Source organism: Mustela nivalis (assembly GCF_964662115.1).
Source record: "Mustela nivalis genome assembly, chromosome: 3".
Taxonomy (NCBI): Eukaryota; Metazoa; Chordata; class Mammalia; order Carnivora; family Mustelidae; genus Mustela; species Mustela nivalis.
In genome coordinates, this window is record NC_139022.1 from 61679260 (window position 1) to 61698646 (window position 19387).

Here is a 19387-nt window from a genome sequence, read left to right on the forward strand (position 1 = left end):
GTATGCACATTTGTAAGCACTATTTTTCTCATCTGAAAAAAGAAATAACTGTACCCACACCTAAGACAGAAGACTGTGAGGATCAGAGGATTTGCAACCTTGCCCACAGGTTGCAAATCCCTGCACTAGAGAGACCCCAAATTCTTGATCAAGTAGGAATGGAAGAGGCTGGTCTCTCCAACAGGAATCCCAATAGGCCTAATTTTTGTTTGTTTGTTTGTTTTAAAGACATCTATTTATTTATTTGACAGAGAGAGAGAAAGAGAGCGCGCGCACAAGTAGGCAGAGAGGCAGGCAGAGAGACAGGAGGAAGCAGGCTCCCCGCCGAGCAGAGAGCCCTATTCAGGGCTGGATCCCAGGACCCTGAGACCATGACAGAGGCTTTAACCCACTGAGCCACCCAGGTGCCTCCCAATAGGCCTAGTTTTACCTCATGAGAAATCTTAGTGCCTGCTGAGAATTTTCCATGAGCTTTTAATTATATAATCAGGAAAAAAAATATTTTCTTTCATTAGAAAAAGGTAGTTTTTTTCTTAGGACTGGCCACGATTCTAATAATGGACACCAGTGAGTTATTTGAGAACAGTTTGATCCTCTTGAAGTTCGCTTTCAAGCGTTGTTAGTTTGCACGAAAGCAGCCTTCAAAATAGGACTAGTTTTTCTTTTTTCAATACAGAAATGATACCCCCTTCTGAGTACCCTACCCAGTGACACTGACTGGGGGGAACATGTCATACTCCTAGGCCTGTGTGTGCTCTGGGGATTACATGAAGATATAAATGTGAGGCACAAAGCCCACAGCCAGACGTAGCATGATTACTCACTAAATGCCGGCTAAAGGGGGGCCCCAGGGGCTACTTACAGGATGAATGCTGGAAACCCTCTCTCTTGAGTGAGGCCTGCTAGAGTCCCAGCAACAGGTGCTGTGGGCCTGGCATCAGACACCAAAGATGAAGTGGACAGCTGCTGGCATTGTCACACAGGTCCCGTGTGTGTGTATGTGTGTAGGGGGGGGGGGGGTGATGCAGGGTCAAAAAATTGGCAGGAACAGACATGACCTCAGTGTGTTTCCTGAGAGCTGCAAGGACCCTTTTGACGCACCCGAAGGTGTCAGATGTCAAGATACTGCAGAGATGATTTCAATAGTTTTGTTGCACATTGAAATAGTGGCAGACTACCTGGAAAGCAGTACAACTCATTAGTACCTTAACAAATGAGTAAGTCAGTGACCAGGCTTCAGAATGAGAAACACCTAACCGCCCACCTTCAAAACTGTGCTCAAACACCTTCAGAGTAAAGGAAGGAACATAAGTTTGCAAGCTGGGCCACATGCTCCTTTCAAGTCCAAGTTATACTTATGAAGTCTGTACATAAGGAAATGGGGACTTAAAAATATAAGGAAATCCAGATCCCAAAAGGAGGATCCTTTTTTGTTCCTACCCTGAACAACTAAAGAACTCCCAGAGAATAATACGAAACAGTGGTTTCAGACATGGGACACCAGGCAGCACTGGATGTTCCCTGACCAGGAAACGAGTGAAGGCAACCCTAGGACGGCCCCAGCTTCCTGCCTGGAGAAGTTTCCAGGCTGCCTGAACATGGAAAACATGGAACGTGGAGGAGGAACCCAGGAAGATGCCATCGATCTCTATGGGTTGAGGAGGTAGAGCCTGTAGTTCCAAAGACCAAGGGACCTTATGGGGTTCACAAAAAAAGTACCAGAAAGAAGAGAGCAGCAAGAGAGAGCCCCAGGGGTCTGCATGTGTGTGTGTGGGAAGGAACCCCAAGCCTGGGTCAAGAACACCAGAAGGAGCAGAGGTATAACCTAGAGACCAGGAAAAGAGTGTGTTTGCAGCAGTCAGAATCATCAGTAGAGTCCGCAGAAGGACAAGTTAGTCCTGCTCTAAAGGCCGCTTGGGTCCAGCCACACAAAGCTTAAAAGCAAACCTCAAAGGATTCAACTATTTCCAGGTAACTTAACTGTGTCCCAGAACATAACTCAAGCAAACTTAAGGCAACAGGGCAACTAACAAGCATCAACAAGATGAAATTCACATCTGCCTGACCTCTAATAAAAAATTATAAGGCATGCATAGAAGCAGAAACATACAACTTTATTTTTCATAGGTAGGAAAATATAATGTTCAAAAAAGCATAGTATCTTGATTGAAGTGCTGGCTACACAAATCCATACATGTAACAAAATGGCACAGAACTTACATACATATGTTGTTCCAGTGTCAGTTTCCTAGTTTTGACAAGGTACTATGATTACATAACATGTAACCAATGGGAAAACTATATGAAGGGTCCAGGCGAACCTTTCCATAACTATCTTTGCAACTTCCTGGGAATCTAATTATTTCAAGATTGGAAGTTTTTTCAAAAGTAAGTTAAGGAGAGACATAAAAGATATTTTCTTAAAAACCACTCAAATCAAACTTGTAAAGATAAAAAAAATGCAATATCTGAGATGAAAAATACACTAGGATGAAGAACTGATGAACTATTGCAAAAGAAAAGGTTAGAGAATGTCGATGCACAGCAACTGAAACTACCCAAAATGCAACAGCAAGTAAAGACCAGGGGATAGGGAACAGAGGGTCAGTGAGCTGTGGGACAACTTGAAGCAGCTAATATTGGTATAACTGCAGCCTGTAAAGACCAGGAAAGGCACAGAGACAACCCAAAATATATGAAGAAATAATGGCCAATACATTTCCACATTTGATGAACCCACCAATCCAAGAAGCTTGACAAATCCCAAGTAAGAGTGAGGGGTTGGGTATGAATAAAGGCACAAGTTGGTTTTTAAAGACTCATTCCTCAGAGATTTCCAGTGATGATAAAAGCTACCTGTGTTGCAAGACCTCTGTGTCCTGCCCCAGCTGATACAGCGCCTTCCTTGCCTGAGAGTTGGTCAGAGTTTCTGTAGCCACAAATTCAGTGATTCTCTCCTCCACCCACAATGCAGGAAAATGGGGCATCTGCGTGGCTCAGCTGGTTAAGCACCTGCCCTCGGCTCAGGTCATGGTCTAAAGGTCCTGGGATGGAGCTCCACATGGGGCTCCCTGCACAGCGGGGAGTCTGCTTCTCCCTCTCCCTTGACCTCTGCCCTCAACTCATGCTCGCTCGCTCTCTAATAAATAAATAAATAAATAAAATCTTTTTAAAAATGCAGGAAAATGGAGCTGGTCTACTTTTCTATCAAAATGGTAGCAAAGGGCACCTGGGTGGTTCAGTGGGTTAAAGCCTCTGCCTTTGGCTTAGGCCATGATCCCAGGGTCCTGGGATCGAGTCCCACATTGGGCTCTCTGCTTCAGCAGGGAGCCTGCCTCCCACCCTTTCCTGCCCCACCTCTCTGCTTACTTGTGCTCTCTGTCAAATAAATAAATAAAATCTTAAAAAAAAAAAAAGTGGTAGCAAATATCCCCTAAGGAGCCCCTAATTAGCAGATTAGGGGATTCTCTAGCTTACAATGGTCTATAAGTAACAGATCAAATATTTTATGTGACAAATCTTTGAGCCCACAGATACACAAGAACTTTTGCATTAAAAGAATATGAAACCCTCAAAGGTTCAATGTGGCTGCTGACATACTCAAATCATTTCTCAAGATATTTTTGAATATCTGTTCATTGAACTGTTTTCAGAAACTGCAACACATTAGCTGATTATCCTTAGATGCAAAACAAACATTTATCCTCTAAATGGAGACTTCAGTTTCTGAAACTCCCAAAAGTTCATCAGATTCACATGTGGTAATTATGAGAAGGCTATTGAACTGGATGATACTGATTGATTTTAGTGGGGGGGGGGGAACACTGAGGAAGAGATGAAATTCTTCTGTGCCCTGAATATAAAAGTGGAATTAGTTAGTTTCAGCACTGTTTGAACAATGGAAAACATCTTAACTATATAAATTTTCAGGTTATCATTGGATTTCATCTTATTGAATGAGGCCACCAATTTCTTTCCTTTTTCATACCTCTTGCAAATGGATACTTCTTAAAATCACTGGGGAGGGGGTGAGCGGACAGGAAATGAAGGGTACACTTATCATGATGAGAACTGAATAATACACAGAATTGTTGAATCATTGTCTGTCACCTGAAACTAGTAAAACACTGTATTCCAATTACACTTCAATAAAAATATCAGTATAAGAAAGATGGGGTCAGAGGTTAAGTGATGGTTTTATTTCCTTATTTAGCATTTTCTAATCAGGGCATTTTTAGATCAGTGGTTTCTCAGACTTGATGAAATGTACTAGTTCTCTAGATAAAAACTCTCATTAAAATATCTGTTTTGACATATTTGTTAACAAATCAGTTCTATTACTTAATAGTTACCCTATAAAATGACAAGAAATATTGTGTTTCCACATGAAAACACATGCTAAATTGGAAAACAGTATCTGGGAAATGACTGCCTTTCAAAAGGGTAGGCAGATTCCCCAACACTAGCAATTATAAAGCTTGACTTTTATCTACAAATGTTCCTTTATACCATGGTTGTAAATAGTGTACAAATAAGAACAGGTTGCCTTTATTAACAAAAGAAATGTAAATGTATGCTACCACAAATGCAATGCAATAAACAGGATATGTTAGCCCCTGGGAAACACTGATAAAAAAGTCTTAAAGAATAAATCTTGGCATTAACTCCTTGCATAGAATTTCACTGACTGAATGAAATGCCTTGTGCACAGCGGTCTTAATAACACTCACTATAGTAGTTGCACTCACTGTGTTTGGCTATATTCTCATGAGTCAATACCCATTCATCATCTCCCAGTCAACTCAAGTCTTTCTAGTCCCGAGGGGGCTGCCCTGACAAGCAGCCAAATGCTATCCTTCTGACTCTGAGTCTGCTGTGACTCAGTTTCCCTCCCTGTTGCACTTCATAACCCCCCAGAGAGGGAATGGCTGTCCCTATCCTTTCTTACATTTCAGATTCCTGGGAACTGGAATAATTTACTCTTTTCTTTTTTAAAGATTTTATTTATTATTTATTTGACAGACAGAGATCACAAGTAGGCAGAGAGGCAGGCAGAGAAAGAGGGGGAAGCAGGCTCCCTGCTGAGCAGAGAGCCTGATGCAGGGCTCGATCCCAGGACCCTGAGATCATGACCTAAGCTGAAGGCAGAGGCTTTAACTCATTGAGCCACCCAGGTGCCCCTGACACACACTGTTACATTTGTTTCAGGTGTACAACATAGTGATTCCACTTCTCTGTTCCTTATGTTAGGTTCACCACGAGTGCAGATCCCAACTGTCACCACATAATGCCATTACAGTGTCATGGACTCTATTCCCTATGCTGTGCCTTTTATTCCTGTGGAATGACTTAATAATACTTTACGAACTTCTTGAGTGGAAAGAAGGCACAATCCAAGGAGAAAGATGGAAAGAAGAGTTACAAAAATTGACAACAGTAGTAAGAAAGTTTTTTGGTGTTGGTCTTACATCGAATTCTTTAAATGAGTAATTTTATGAATACTATCAGACTCTGTAAACTGAATCAATTCTGAACTTCACTACCAAATACCTGTGCGACCTTGGTATTAAATAATTTATTTAATCAAGTTTTGCCTCAACTTCCTCATCAGGAGAATGGGATTATTGTAAGAGGTGTGTGTGTGTGTGTGTGTGTGTGTAATGGCTATATTTGTGTTAGCTATTATTATCAAACGCTCTCTAGTTCTCAACTACCATAACCAATCAACAGAAAAATTGTGCTACATAATTCTCTTCTTTTGTCAAACTACTTCTCACTAAGATGTTAATAATTAATACTTTCTCTCTCCTAGGAATACCCATAATTTAAAAGCAAAGCCAGGGAAAGGCAACGTTTAACTCAAAGTTATGTAAGCTGCTAACAAGAGAATTACAGGCATCAATAACAAACCAAATGAGAAATTATTATCAGATGGTACCTCCTAAAAATACCTGCTCATGAAGATTGCCCCTGCAGGGGTGACGATAGCGTGTATATCTAAATGTCTTTAAACTGTATGCCACGTATTAAGGGTGTTTTTTTATATACACACATGTGTGTACTTCTCAAAGGAAAAAGATCAGTTTTCATCAGATTCCCAAGGGACTATGAACTAAAAGTAGTTAAGAATCCTTGCCCTCTGGGTCCATGGATGGCTCAGTTGGTTAAGTGACCACCTTTGGCTCAGGTCATGATCCTGGAGTCGTCGGATCAAGTCCCGCACCAGGCTCCCAGCTCCATGGGGAGTCTGCTTTTCCCTCTTACCATCTCCCCTCTCATGCTCTCTCTCTCTCCCTAACAAATAAATAAAATCTTAAAAAAAAAAAAAAAAAAGAATCCTTGCCCTTACTTAAATCCTTACTCTGTTCCTATCTAAGAGATGCACTTCTATTTAACACACACACACACACACACACACACACACGTACACACACAGCAGCAGCCCTGTTCTGGAAGTATCTCTGAGAGGGTCCAAAGAAAAAAGGCTCACATGTAAAATACTCCTCTCTTTAAGGTCTAAGGCCTCTTCCATTATTCTTCTATTACCTAAGGCTGTTTTCTATTCTTTTCCTTCTGATGAAAAAAAGACATTAAACCTAACATAAACACTTTTCTCGGGCATCAAAAGTTCTTTGAAGCATGGTGTTAAAGATGCCTTGGTTACTCTATCTGCATCATAACTTCAATTTATTACTGCTCTACATGTATTTCTCTCTTAGCTTGTGATTATTACAAACACAGTGATAAAGATCCTTGTGCCACCAAGCACACCTCCAATTATGTACTTGAAACAAATTCTGGACTTGGAATTTCAGTGTCAAAAAGGTTTGTTTTTCTTATTTAAGTCTCTCGGTTATTTTACATTTTAAAATACCATTTATGTTTTTATTAAAGGAAAAAGCTTAGTTATGTATTTCCAATCTTACAATGTGGAAGTTTTCAAACATTTAAAGAAAATGTATAAAAGTCAAAATCAACCTCTTTTTTTTTTTTTTAAAGGTGTTATTTATTTATTTGACAGACAGAAATCACAAGTAGTCAGAGAGGCAGGCAGGTGGGAGGGGGGGCAGGCTCCCCACTGAGCAGAGAGCCTGATGCAGGGCTTTATCCCAGGATTCTGAGACTATGACCTGAGCAGAAGGCAGAGGCTTAACCCCCTGAGGCACCCAGGCGGCCCCAAAATCAACCTCTTAAAACACACACACACACACACACACACACACCCCTAATATATACTAATTTACAAAGTCAAAGTCAACAATGTACCATAGTGAGAAGTTCCTCTTCTTAACCACTGGGTGTCCCCTGAACTTTATGTCTATAGCATTTGGGCAGTAATCACACCTAAGAAGTATCTCTGGGAGCTCCTGTCCTTATGGCTGGTAGTAGGAACCTTCATTATCTTTTAAATGAATCATTTTAACATTTATTAGTCATTCAGCTTCCTATTCAGCTTTCATTATTCAATGAACTAGATGTCTGGTTTCAGATTTTACCGAGTCTATTCAGTGTTTTAAGAAAGCACACAAAAAAGTAAGTAACAAAATCATATTCAGTGAAGCAATTTTTATCCCAAGTACTGAGTGAAACCAAAATTGGAAGGTGAATATGAAAGCATTTTAGCTTTCAGTTTCCTGTAAGATAAATGTGTTTCTTCAAAACCATATTTGCAGATTTCAGATTCCAGAGTGATATACTTCTGGAACGTACTGAAGTCCAAAAAATTCTGCTCCTTCAGCTCCAGTTAGACCACACAGGAATCAGAGGCTTGATTCACAAAAGAGCGAGCAAGGGGATGAGAACCCTGATGGGAATAACCAAGCAGAAGACTGCAGTCCTAATGATTAAGATAAACATATCTTTAGAATTCACTCCTGAGTTCCTTCCAAATAATGTCTTTCATATCTGTTATTATTCGACTAACAAATGAATCCGTTTACCCATACAATTGACAAACAATCCAAGAAATCTGTACCATGGGATGCATCTTGGCCACACTTAACTCTTTTTGTATAAATAAACACTCAGTCCAACTCCCTTCCCCCCCCTTATCAGATGTTCATTACATAAAATGATGTACATTCAAAAGTCATCAGTGCAGAATCGCCACTTGCTCAGCACCCTCATAATCCTAACAGTAACAGCTCCAAAGGGGACAAAAGAAATCCCAATCCACAATCAAGAGCCCTTCCCATAATTTGGCAATTATCAGCCTGGACCTTTCTTCCAGTCTTCCCATTGACAACACTGAAACATACAGGTCTACCTTTCAGCGGCCTCTCCTGTGACTTGTTCACTGATTTCTCCTTCCCATCTCCCCCATATAGGGATTTATCAACATTTGCTTTTGCTTTCTCTCTTCGCTCTCTCTATGCTCTTTTCTTCAGTAATTTCAACCAAGAATGTTGGCAGTGAGGGTAAGATAGGTAGATAGAATGGGAGCTTGAGCAATTTTAAAGGACATATTTTAAAACCATTTATAATGAGGAAGACTGAACTAATATGTAGTCTGAAGAGGAGTTATTAAGCAAAGAGTAAAAGAAAGAAGGAAGAGCTGTAGGAACAAGGTCCTAGGAAAAGAAGGGAAAAAAAGGTTAGTACCTGCCTCTCCAACCAGATGCACCCACATGATCAATGACTCTTTGAAACTACAGCACTCTTAATGTGCTTCGGAGTCACGCCATCCCCAGAACATGGCAGAGCAGACTTGGGCCAAGGGGCAGGGTGGGGAGATCCTCTTAAAAAGAAAGCAAAGAAAAAGAGAACAAGAACCAGGAAAGAAATGCTCATATGTGCCAGGCATGGTGTTAAGCACTCCATAAGAATTATCTCAGAGTTACTCAAAATGTGCTCAGAAGACCATTGACATAAGAGCCATCTGGGGTAACTGGTAAAAACAAAACAAAACAAGAAGCAAAAAAAGACAACAAAAACCCTGATTCGTTGACCCTACCTTAAACCTGTTAAATCAGCATCTCTGAGGATGGGGCCCAGGTGTCCAAATTTTTCATACTGTCTCTAAGCGATTGTTAGATACGTTAATACCTGAGAACCACTGTGTTATTTCATGTAACGTCCTGGGAAATTAGGAATAGGGAGTTTTTAATAATTTTCTCTACTAACACAGTGCTCTATGCATTTGCTAGGCATTCTGTACTAATGTCGGTTGAAACATACAAGACTTGGTGATGCCACCTTTCCATTAAGTTTTGCTTTCACTAAGGAACTGCTTTTATTTTATTTTATTTTTTTAAAGATTTTATTTATTTATTTGACAGAGAGACACAGCGAGAGAGGGAACACAAGCAGAGGAAGTGGGAGAGGGAGAAGCAGGCCTCCCGCAGAGCAGGGAACCCAATGTGGGACTCAATCCCAGGACTCCAGAATCATGACCCAAGCCGAAGGCAAACGCTCAGCAACTGAGCCACCTAGGTGCCCCAAGGAACCATTTTTAAAAGACTATAATGAGCTATTATGCCCATTGTTGTATGATAAAATGTTGTTGACTTTATGATAAGAATCACACATTTATCAGTCCTCAGATGAAACAGCTATTTTGCTATGGGCATGATTTCAGGTTATTGTCCCTCTTTAACCAGTCATGCCATTATCTTTGAGAAGCTAATAAAATCTAAAGAGAGGAATGAAAACAAATCCATATTTTAAAACATAGCATATTTCAGGAATAATATTAAACAATCTGTCCATCAGGTTTCCAGGACTTATGATTTACTCTGAGGCCAGTAAATTTAACTTCCATTCAGTTCTTTTGCTAATTTGTTAACATTTGATCCCAATTCCATGGACAGCTTTTCAGAGACAGTTCTGGTGGGATCTAAGGTTTTAGGTAATTAGGCTCATAAATTCAAAGTACAATAATGAAGGGGAAATTATGGGGCGCCTGGGTGGCTCAGTGGGTTAAGCCACTGCCTTCGGCTCAGGTCATGATATTAGGGTCCTGGGATCGAGTCCCGCATCCGGCTCTCTGCTCAGCAGGGAGCCTGCTTCCTTCTCTCTCTCTCTCTCTGCCTGCCTCTCAGTGTACTTATAATTTCTCTCTGTCAAATAAATAAATAAAATCTTTAAAAAAAATGAAGGGGAAATTATGACTATATGATATAATGTTGATATATTTATATGCTCACTGATAAAGGCAAAGTACTTATTGTTTTTATTAGCCATTTCCTATCCAATGATATAATAATTTATATATCACAGACGCTTAATTTAAAAGCACACTATTTTCATCATCTTTACTAAAGCTCTAGCTTTCACTTCTGATGAAACAATTCATTGAATGATGATGTGTAAGGTCTCTACTTTCTAGCTTTTGACATATGTTTCTGAGTTTTACATGCAGTTTTGTGCTTTTTTTTTTTTTTAAACAGAACAGCTACTGAGCTTAGTGAACTACCAAACTTCCTTTTTTAAATGGGAGAGACTCTGCAATATATAATCAACAAAAGGATTTGAATTCTGTCCCATCCCATGGCTAGAAATCAATAAAGGGTGGACTTTTATGGCCATGCAAGCTAAACCAAAATAGGAACAAATAATTAAATAAAACATTTCAGGAAGAAATTAATAGAGAGAAACAGATACATAGGCACATCCTGCCAATTTTTTAAATTGTAAGAACAGCAACAAAATTGCATATGCGCCAAGACCGGAAAAACAGGGTTTATAAAAATAAAACTAGGCTGCCCTAGACATTTTATTTACAAATCTAAAGCCAGAAAAATCAGAAAGCAACAGATATGGAATTTTGAGGGACCAGAACTGCTAGTCAAGGATGTTGTGCAATTTTGTATTTATTTCATGTGTGACGTCAGCACCAAAGCATGCTTAGATCCACACAGACTCAGAAAACACCATTCATGCTCCCTCCCTGAAAAAATTCTGTTAAAAAATATTCTAGGGGTGCCTGGGTGGCTCAGTGGGTTAAGCCTCTGCCTTCAGCTCAGGTCGTGATCTCAGAGTCCTGGGATCGAGCCCCACATCCGGCTCTCTGCTCAGCAGGGAGCCTGCTTCCTCCTCTCTCTCTGCCTGCCTCTCTGCCTACTTGTGATCTCTCTCTGTCAAATAAATAAATAAAATCTTAAAAAAAAATTCTAGTCAATGAAGAAATAAATCAAAATTTAGAACTAAAAAAAAAGGGAGGGGGTAGAAAATGAGGAAACTGCAGTCCAAAAGAATCTCCGGTGCCTCCCTTAGTTTGACCTGCCACATCAGGTAGGCGGTTGGATTCTGGGCTGGCTCCTGGTATGGGTGTCCAGAAGAGCCCAGAGGGACTGCCTTCGGGGCATATGTCTGGCTTTGTCTCTTCCTTGGCACTGGGACATGAGCTTACACAGCCACAGTCAACTACCCACAACTACTATGGCCTCTGTTGTCCTGACCCATAACCCCTTAAAAGATGTATGCTGTACTACTCTTCCAGAATTTTCTACAAACAGCTACACCACTTGCTTGTGGGAACACTGTCCCAGAAGACTTTTTGAAGTATGTGTTTCTCCCTCAAATACACGGCAACAAAATAAAAACCAGATTAAATGCCACACTAAATGCCAAGATGCCTTAATAAAGATTTTCTTAAGCCACCCACAACGATAACTTTTTTTAACTGGAAAGACTGATCTTTCACAAAGCACATTATTTTTTTCTAGACCCTCCTAATGACAATTCTTTGTTATCTCAGCTTTAAGATAATATATACACAGAAAAAAAATGTAGGGAAATACACCAAGACAGAAGTAGCGGCCATCTCTGTAAATGCTAGAATTCCAGATGATGGTATTTTTTTAAGTCTTCAGTATTTTCTCAATTTTCTTCAGTGATTGTGTTTTAGCTGTATAAAGAGTTGCTAAAATCAGGGGCTCCTGGGTGGCTCAGTCAGTTAAGCAGCAGATACTTGATTTTGGCTCAGGTCATGATCTCAGGGTCATGAGATGGAGTCCCACATTGGGCTCCACTCCGGGCATGGAGCCTGCTTAAGATTCTCTCTCTCCCTATCCCTCTGTCCCTCCCCATTGCTCGTTCTCTCTCTCTCTCTCTCTCAAAAAAAAAAAAAAAAAGTTGAGAAAATCAGCATATATATTATGAACATATGATATTATCATATTAATTTAAGAATACACAAAAAATTTCATAGCAATAGTTACAACTAAGTGGCAGAAAAACAGGTAATACTGTTTTCCATAAGTACATATTGCTTTGGTGATTAAAAAAAAAAAAAGACTGATTGGGGAGCAGCTGCATAGCTCAGTCTGTTAAGCCTCTGACTCTTGCTCTCTGCTCAGGTCATGACTCATGGGTCCTGGGATCAAGCCCTGAGTTGGGCTCTGCACTCAGAGGGGATTCTGCTTGGAGATTCCTTCCCTCTGCCCTTCCCACCCTGCTCATGTTCTCTCTCTCCCTCTCTCAAATAAATAAATAAATCTAAAAAAAAAAAAAACAATAAAAAAGACAATCTATAAAGAGAAAAGCTATAAAAAATGTTGGAGTCATTCAATACTTCATGCATTTTAGAAGAAGGAAAGGTAAATACTGAAGAAAAGAATGCCACCAATGCTGTTATTGATGGTGAAGAAAATCTGCCCCTTATCTTTTCCTCTAAGGTGCAATTTCTATTGTCTTGTATTTATAGCTCCTTTGCTGTGCCCCTAAAATCATATGTTATTCCGTTTGAGTTCTTATAATTGGCTCTGTAAGATTGTGCCCATTTTACACTTTAAATTCCATTCCTCAGGCTTTCACTGAAATATGTTTCTAAAATGCTCACAGTCCCCCAGTGAGGCCAGATGTGTTAGTCAAATACTTTAAGTAGATATGACTGCAGGTTTGGAAAGGCTTCTCTGCTCGGGTGTCTTTAAAGGAGCTGGTGTTAAATGTTTCCATTTTTCTTTTTCTTGCTCTAGTCATTGTATCTTTGGCTTGTTAGTCAATGCAACTTTTCATTTTATAATTCCTGTACATCGGAGGACAAAGCCAATTCACAATGATTGGTACAAACAAATAAGTGAATTCGTTCCCCTAGACACTTACTCTACTCATTCCTCAAGCATTTGTATTGCAAATGCAACATGACAAATGGTTATTTTGGTTGTAAGATTCTGTTAAAGTTGCTGCCAACTTCTTAGGATCATCCTAGGATCATTAGTGCATAGGGGTCAAACACCAAACAAGTAAGAACTATTTATAATTTCTGGAGAGAAAGCTCTCATCTTCACCCAGGTGTGTTTACATATTACAATATAATAGTGGTTCTTACCTTACCCTAATCATTTTTTCTCCCGATTACATCTTCCTGAAGTCCTCCTATGTATCTTTTCTCTTGAGCTTCCAAATAAAATGCAGCAGAATAATAAAGAGAGAAAGGAAAAAAATACCAAGAAGTAGCCCAGCGCCTAGAAAGCCCATTTTCAAACTGACTTTGCTTCAAAGGCCTGGGTTTGTTTGTGGAAGCGGAATCCACATGTTTGCATACTATGCTATTTAAATGCTAGTTAAACTTTGGAAGTATATATTAGTCTGCAAATGGATTGCCAAAACCCAAATGAAGCTTCTGGATCTCATTTCTTGTTCAAGAGAGCAGTAGGTAATGAAATATTTGGGAGAAGGGGTTAGTTTCAGGAAATCTCTCGGTAATTTTGAGAAGGAAAGAGGATGGTAACCAATTGTGGTTGATAGGTGGGGCAGATAACAAACCCAAATTACACATGATTTTATAACTGTGCACAGTTATAATGTCTGAGGCAAGATGGTTTCCTCCAATTCTCTCCAGGGCCACAGTATCTCACCAAGGACTAATTTGTATGTGACATAAAGAATGAGAGATTCCGGGGCACCTGGGTGTCTCAGTGGATTAAAGCCTCTGCCTTTGGCTCAGGCCATGATCTCAGGATCCTGGGATAGAGCCCTGCATGGGGCTCTGCTCAGTGGGGAGCCTGCTTCCCCCTCCCTCTCTGCCTGCCTCTCTGTCTACTTGTGATCTCTGTCTGTCAAATAAATAAATAAAATCTTAGAAAAAAAAAATAAGAGATTCCCTGGAGACAGACTGTACTAGAAATATGCCTTGACTACCAAGTCCTCCCACCTGCAGGTCTGTCTACCCTATCCGATGAACACGGACAGAATCTGGGGAGAGGACGAACAATCTTCAGTCTCAAACTGTATTGAATCTCTGCAGTGATTTATGCCGCAGGAGTGGGGAAAACCCTCTGTCCCCTCTTCACTTCTGCTGGCTGGGACAGAGGAAAACAGACCAATCTGTCCTGGCTTGGCACCAAGTACAAGAGTTATAAATCTGAATTTCTCAGAAGCATTGTGAAACAATACCAGAATTCCTTGAATGGCTGATAAAGAAAAGAAAAATTCCTTCTTCCTTTCTTTGAGGTGAAAGTTCAGCCTTTGGTTTCAAACTCAAAGTGCAGGCTGCCTCTTGGCTGCATTTATAACAGAGGTCCTTATTAGTTTCCTTAAGCCCCTTATAAATATGGAAATAAGGTACTTTTTAGCCTCGTTAGGAAAAAAAAAGCAAAAACAACCTAACACTGGGCTAGCAGTTGTTGCCTAAACCAACAATGCCTGTACATTCAAGATATAATATTTAAGCTTTCGCATAATAACATACTTGGTGATATATGAACTAGCTGACTATTTATTTGACCACAATAGAGAAGATTTCCTTTTTTTGTGTGAATAATTTAATCTCAACTAATATTAATAGAGAATAACATCCAAAATTATTATTTAGAGATCTGGAGAATAAAGAAATATTAGAGTTTTGAAATCATAAATTATTTGATAGATAACTTATCTGGGGATATATTTAAAAGGTGGGGTAGAGGGCGCCTGGGTGGCTCAGTGGGTTAAAGCCTCTGCCTTCAGCTTAGGTCATGATCCCGGGGTCCTGGGATCGAGCCCCCTGCATAGGGCTCTCTGCTCAGCAAAGAGCCTGCTTCCCCCCATCTCTCTGTCTGCCTCTCTGCCTACTTGTGATCTCAGTCTGTCAAGTCAATAAATAAATAATCTTAAAAAAAAAAAAAGTGGGGTAGATAAGGAGCTGAATGACACTCAATAGATTTTCATGCCAGTATAAAGGGGAAAATGTGTTTTTTCATATGGGAGTATATTTTTTAATAATTTAACCAAGAAACAGGATAAAATCTTAATAAATGTTTACTCTTATTTTCTAATTTTAAAGAAACATCTGCCTTCCATGGGTACAAAAAATTCATTACCAATGTGCTTGTGAAGAAATAATCTATTTCAAGCAAAACTTGGTGGCAGATGATGGAAGCTGTCTCATGCAATCTAAGCCCTCTAGGCAAAAAAGTCTTACCTGTTCCAGTGCTCTCTCCATGAGACCAACTGTTACACAGACTTAAACAGTGCAAAATAAATAAATAAATAAAATAGAAGTTATTATGGAGGGTACATATTGCATGGAGCACTGGGTGTGGTGCATAAACAATGAATTTTGGTACACTGAAAAGAAATTTAAAAAATAAAAAATTAAAAAAAAAATAGAAGTTGATAACTAAAAAGGAAAGACTCTAAATTATATTTTCATGGGTCCTGGTCATGAAAATGACAGTAGAAAGTTCAGCGAACCATAGTGCAGGATCCATAGAAGCTTCTAGCTATAACAGCCTCCTTATATATTGAATATATCAAAATATATTAAATATTACAAAATTGCGGAAAAGAAGAGAAAAATTTCTTTTTTTTTCTTTTCTTTTAGAGATTTTGTTCATGTATTTGTCAGAGAGAGAGAGTGAGAGACAGAGACAGAGCACAAGCAAGGGGAGTGGCTGGCAGAGGGAGAAGCAGGCTTCCTACTGAGCAGGAAGCCGGATGTGGGGCTCCATCCCAGGACCCTGGGATCATGACCTAAGCCGAAGGCAGAAACTTAACTGATTGAACCACACACACAGGTACCTCAAGGATCAAAATTTCTAAAATCATTTTGATAATGTAGAGAAAAACATAAGGATCAATGTATGCTTTCCAGTACCCTTTGGAAGGACAGCACATTCACAGGACCTGTCCATGGAGATGTCGGCCAGTGTTGACAGGGCACATAAAGGAGCATCATCAGGAGGAAGAAATTCAGTGTCAACGAAAACTCACCCCCAAGTGGAAAGGCTCCATTTTACTCTTGTTTCCACAGAATTGATCCAAATAAAAACAGTCTTTCTCTCTCCCATTTGTTTATGAACCTGAATAAGGACAAGCAATCACTGTCCTTCTTCTACTGTACCCCCGGGAAGAAAGATGTCCTTTTCCATTACAGCATTTGGTTCCTCCCTGTAAATCTGTCATGTCACCAACAAAATATTTAAGGTTCAGCAATTCCTATAGGGAAGCCACCTTGAATAACTGGCTTCTATTCCTAAATAGAAACTATTTCTAAGGGCACCTGGGTGGCTCAGTCATTAAGGATCTACCTTCAGCCCAGGTCATGATCTTAGGGTCCTGGGATCGAGCCCCCTCATCAGGCTCCCTGCTCAGTGGGAGGCCTGCTTCTCCCTCTCCCACCCCCCTGCTTGTGTCCCCTCTCTCGCTTTCTTTCTCCCTCTCTGTCAAATAAATGAATAAAATCTTAAAAAAAAAAAAAGAGAAAAGAAAAAAGAAAGCATTTCTAAAGGTTCTTTCCCCAGGAACACTTTATTTTTATTTTTAATGAGTTATATTTATATTCTTGAATCAAATCTTAGTTAAGACTAATTTGCCAATATTCTAGTAGGAGCTCTTTGCAACCTCATTATCTATTTCAAGATAGAATTCACAATTAAAAGCAAGAGAAAAGGAAAACCCGGTATTGCGGGAATTACCTCATCTGGTCCTTTCTTTTCTCCTGACTTGGAAGGCGAGCCACTGGTTTTTTCACTGACATGCTATAGAAATATAAAAAGAAAAGAAAGAAAGATAATGTTTAAAAGAAGGAGGTACTACAAGGTAATATAATAGTGACTTTAATCCTGAAGGGCTAAATACATAGCCTGTAAAAACAAGGACCCCTTTAATCTTCTTTCTGAAAATAGTGATAAGTCTAGAGTGACACAGGTGGCTTTCAAAAATCAAGAGGAGCTACAGACATTCATTTGGAGTGTAGAGAGTCAGTCTGTAATTAACCAGACACAGATCTGATGGTGCTTCCAAGACGGCATCTCGTCTCCTACAAAATGCCTCATGCAATTTTAAAGCCCAAATTGTCAGTGTGGGAGACATGTGGTTCCTCGTGAAGTTGTGGTGTCTACGGACCATGTGGAGCCTAAAGCCATACTTAAGCCCCAGTTCAGCAAGGGCTCAAGGGAGAACCACAGCTTCCAAAACTGCCATCACTTCTGGTGATTTTTGGGAATTCCTCGGAGTTCTTCCTTGGTTATCTCCCAGGAAGACAAACCCTGCAGGGGGACGACCATACCCGCAACAACTTCTATTTATTATGGCTTTTTGATTTCGTTATGCCCAGAAACAGAATTATTTTTCTCACCAGGACAGTGAGAATGAAAGCAAGTATTTTTATGTGGCACATAAAATCTTCAAGTAGCTAATATAGTCATTTGTCTTGATGATAAGATAAAATAAGCCATAAAGTTTATTGACTTTTGTTGAGAAATTAAAAAAATATATATGTTCCTGAAAAGGGTTACAAAGAATTGTTTCATTTCTTGCACATTGTGGGATATGCAAGAAAGTGGGAAAAAATAACCTAACTATAAGGAAATAAAAGTTCACCAAAGTTGGGTTCAATCCCAACCATCTTCAGTAAAGCCAAAATACAAAATTATACAACATTTCCCAAAGCAAGTCATAACCTGGGGATGTAAGTCAATGGAATTATTTGAATTAAGAAGAGTGGTAGTAACAGTAATACTACTAATAATAATTTATATCATTCTTTATTATTTACTACAATACAGATTCTTATTTGATACAAAAAAAGAGGCTCATGAGATTTTTAGGGATGAAAAAACTAAGAATAAGAACTTACTGATCTTTCATAAGGACACAGACTTAGTGAATGGGACAGTTTGCATTTCAGGTTTTCCGACTGTCACTATTCCATGCTAAACAGAATAAGGTAATATTTTCATTAGTCATATCAACACGTATTTTAATTAAAACATGAATCCAAGAAATATCAGACACATGGATGAAACCCTGCATTAAGAGCTCTCTATGTGATAAACTAGGAGGAAATTACTTTCATATATGGAAAATTCTTCCCAAAAAGTAACACTGATCAGTGAATGGAATCCACTCACTGAAAAACCCCCAGGCTTCAAGAGCTTGGTGAATGAAGCCCAGTACAGGGCCCGTTTCACCTTGTCCCAGGCCATAGTGGAGGGCAATCAGTATTGAGTAGTTAATGAATCTGGGAAAAAAAAAAATCTAAAAACCCACACATGTATCAATGCTAGATGGTGAGAGCTAAGTTTTCGAAGTTTCCTGAAGGCCAGACTAGGGAGCAGAATCACTCACCATATGCAGATAGAATTTAAGAGGAATGGATCTACAGTGAGAGATTTACCTGATCTGTCTCTTCCAGAAGTGGCAAATTTAGAACACTATCACACTCATTATTAATATCTTCAGATCCCTATCTTTCTCAGATTAGAGGCAGACAGTAGCAACAAAAACACGCACTGTTTTACTGAGTGTACTGAGTGCCTCCTTCACTCCTTGGGAGCTATTAGTGGTCCACTTTGGAAAGGAAAAAGCTTCAAGAGGCAGTTGCTCTTGTCTGCTAGAAGGTTCCCTGCACTCCACAAGGTCTCCCTCTGCTTCCTGTTCCATGGCTAATTTATATTGTGTCCCACGGCCATACAGTAAATGTGCAGACAGCCCTTTCTCCCTAAAATTTAGGTATACAGATGTTTTTCTTTAAAAATTTTTATACATTTTAAAAAATTTTACTTATTTATTTGACATACAGAGATCACAAGTAGGCAGAGAAGCAGGCGGAGGGAGAGAAGGGGGAGGAAGCAGGCTCCCCGCTGAGCAGAGAGCTCAATGCGGGGTTCTATCCCAGGACCCTGAGATCATGACCTGAGCTGAAGGCAGAGGCTTAACCCACTGAGCCACCCACTGAGCCACCCACGCGCCCCCTTTAAAAATTTTTAAAAGAGGCCCCTGTCTGGCTCAGTCCTTAGAGCATGTACTCTTGATCTCATGATCATGAGTTAAAGTCCCACATTGGGCATACAGCTTACTTTTAAAAATAAAAATAAATAAATAAATAAATAAATAAATAAATAAATAAATAAAAATAAAAGTTTTTGGAAAGTCATTTCCTGGGGGTGTTCCAAACTTTCAGTCCCACAGATTAACCAACACTATCAGTTACTTGTTTCCGTTTAAATGCTCAAAACCCCTT

The 19387-nt window shown here is 39.6% G+C and overlaps 1 protein-coding gene across 33 annotated transcripts in view; it reads right to left on the reverse strand.

Moving 5' to 3' along the window:
• Positions 1-19387, reverse strand: part of CAST (calpastatin) — a 113721-nt gene that overhangs the window by 82740 nt on the left and 11594 nt on the right. For all 33 annotated transcript variants that reach the window (XM_082723917.1, XM_082723915.1, XM_082723895.1 and 30 more), the window contains exon 2: positions 16839-16901. In XM_082723917.1, the coding sequence (XP_082580043.1) occupies positions 16839-16901 (63 nt within the window). The remainder of the gene's footprint in view (positions 1-16838; positions 16902-19387) is intronic.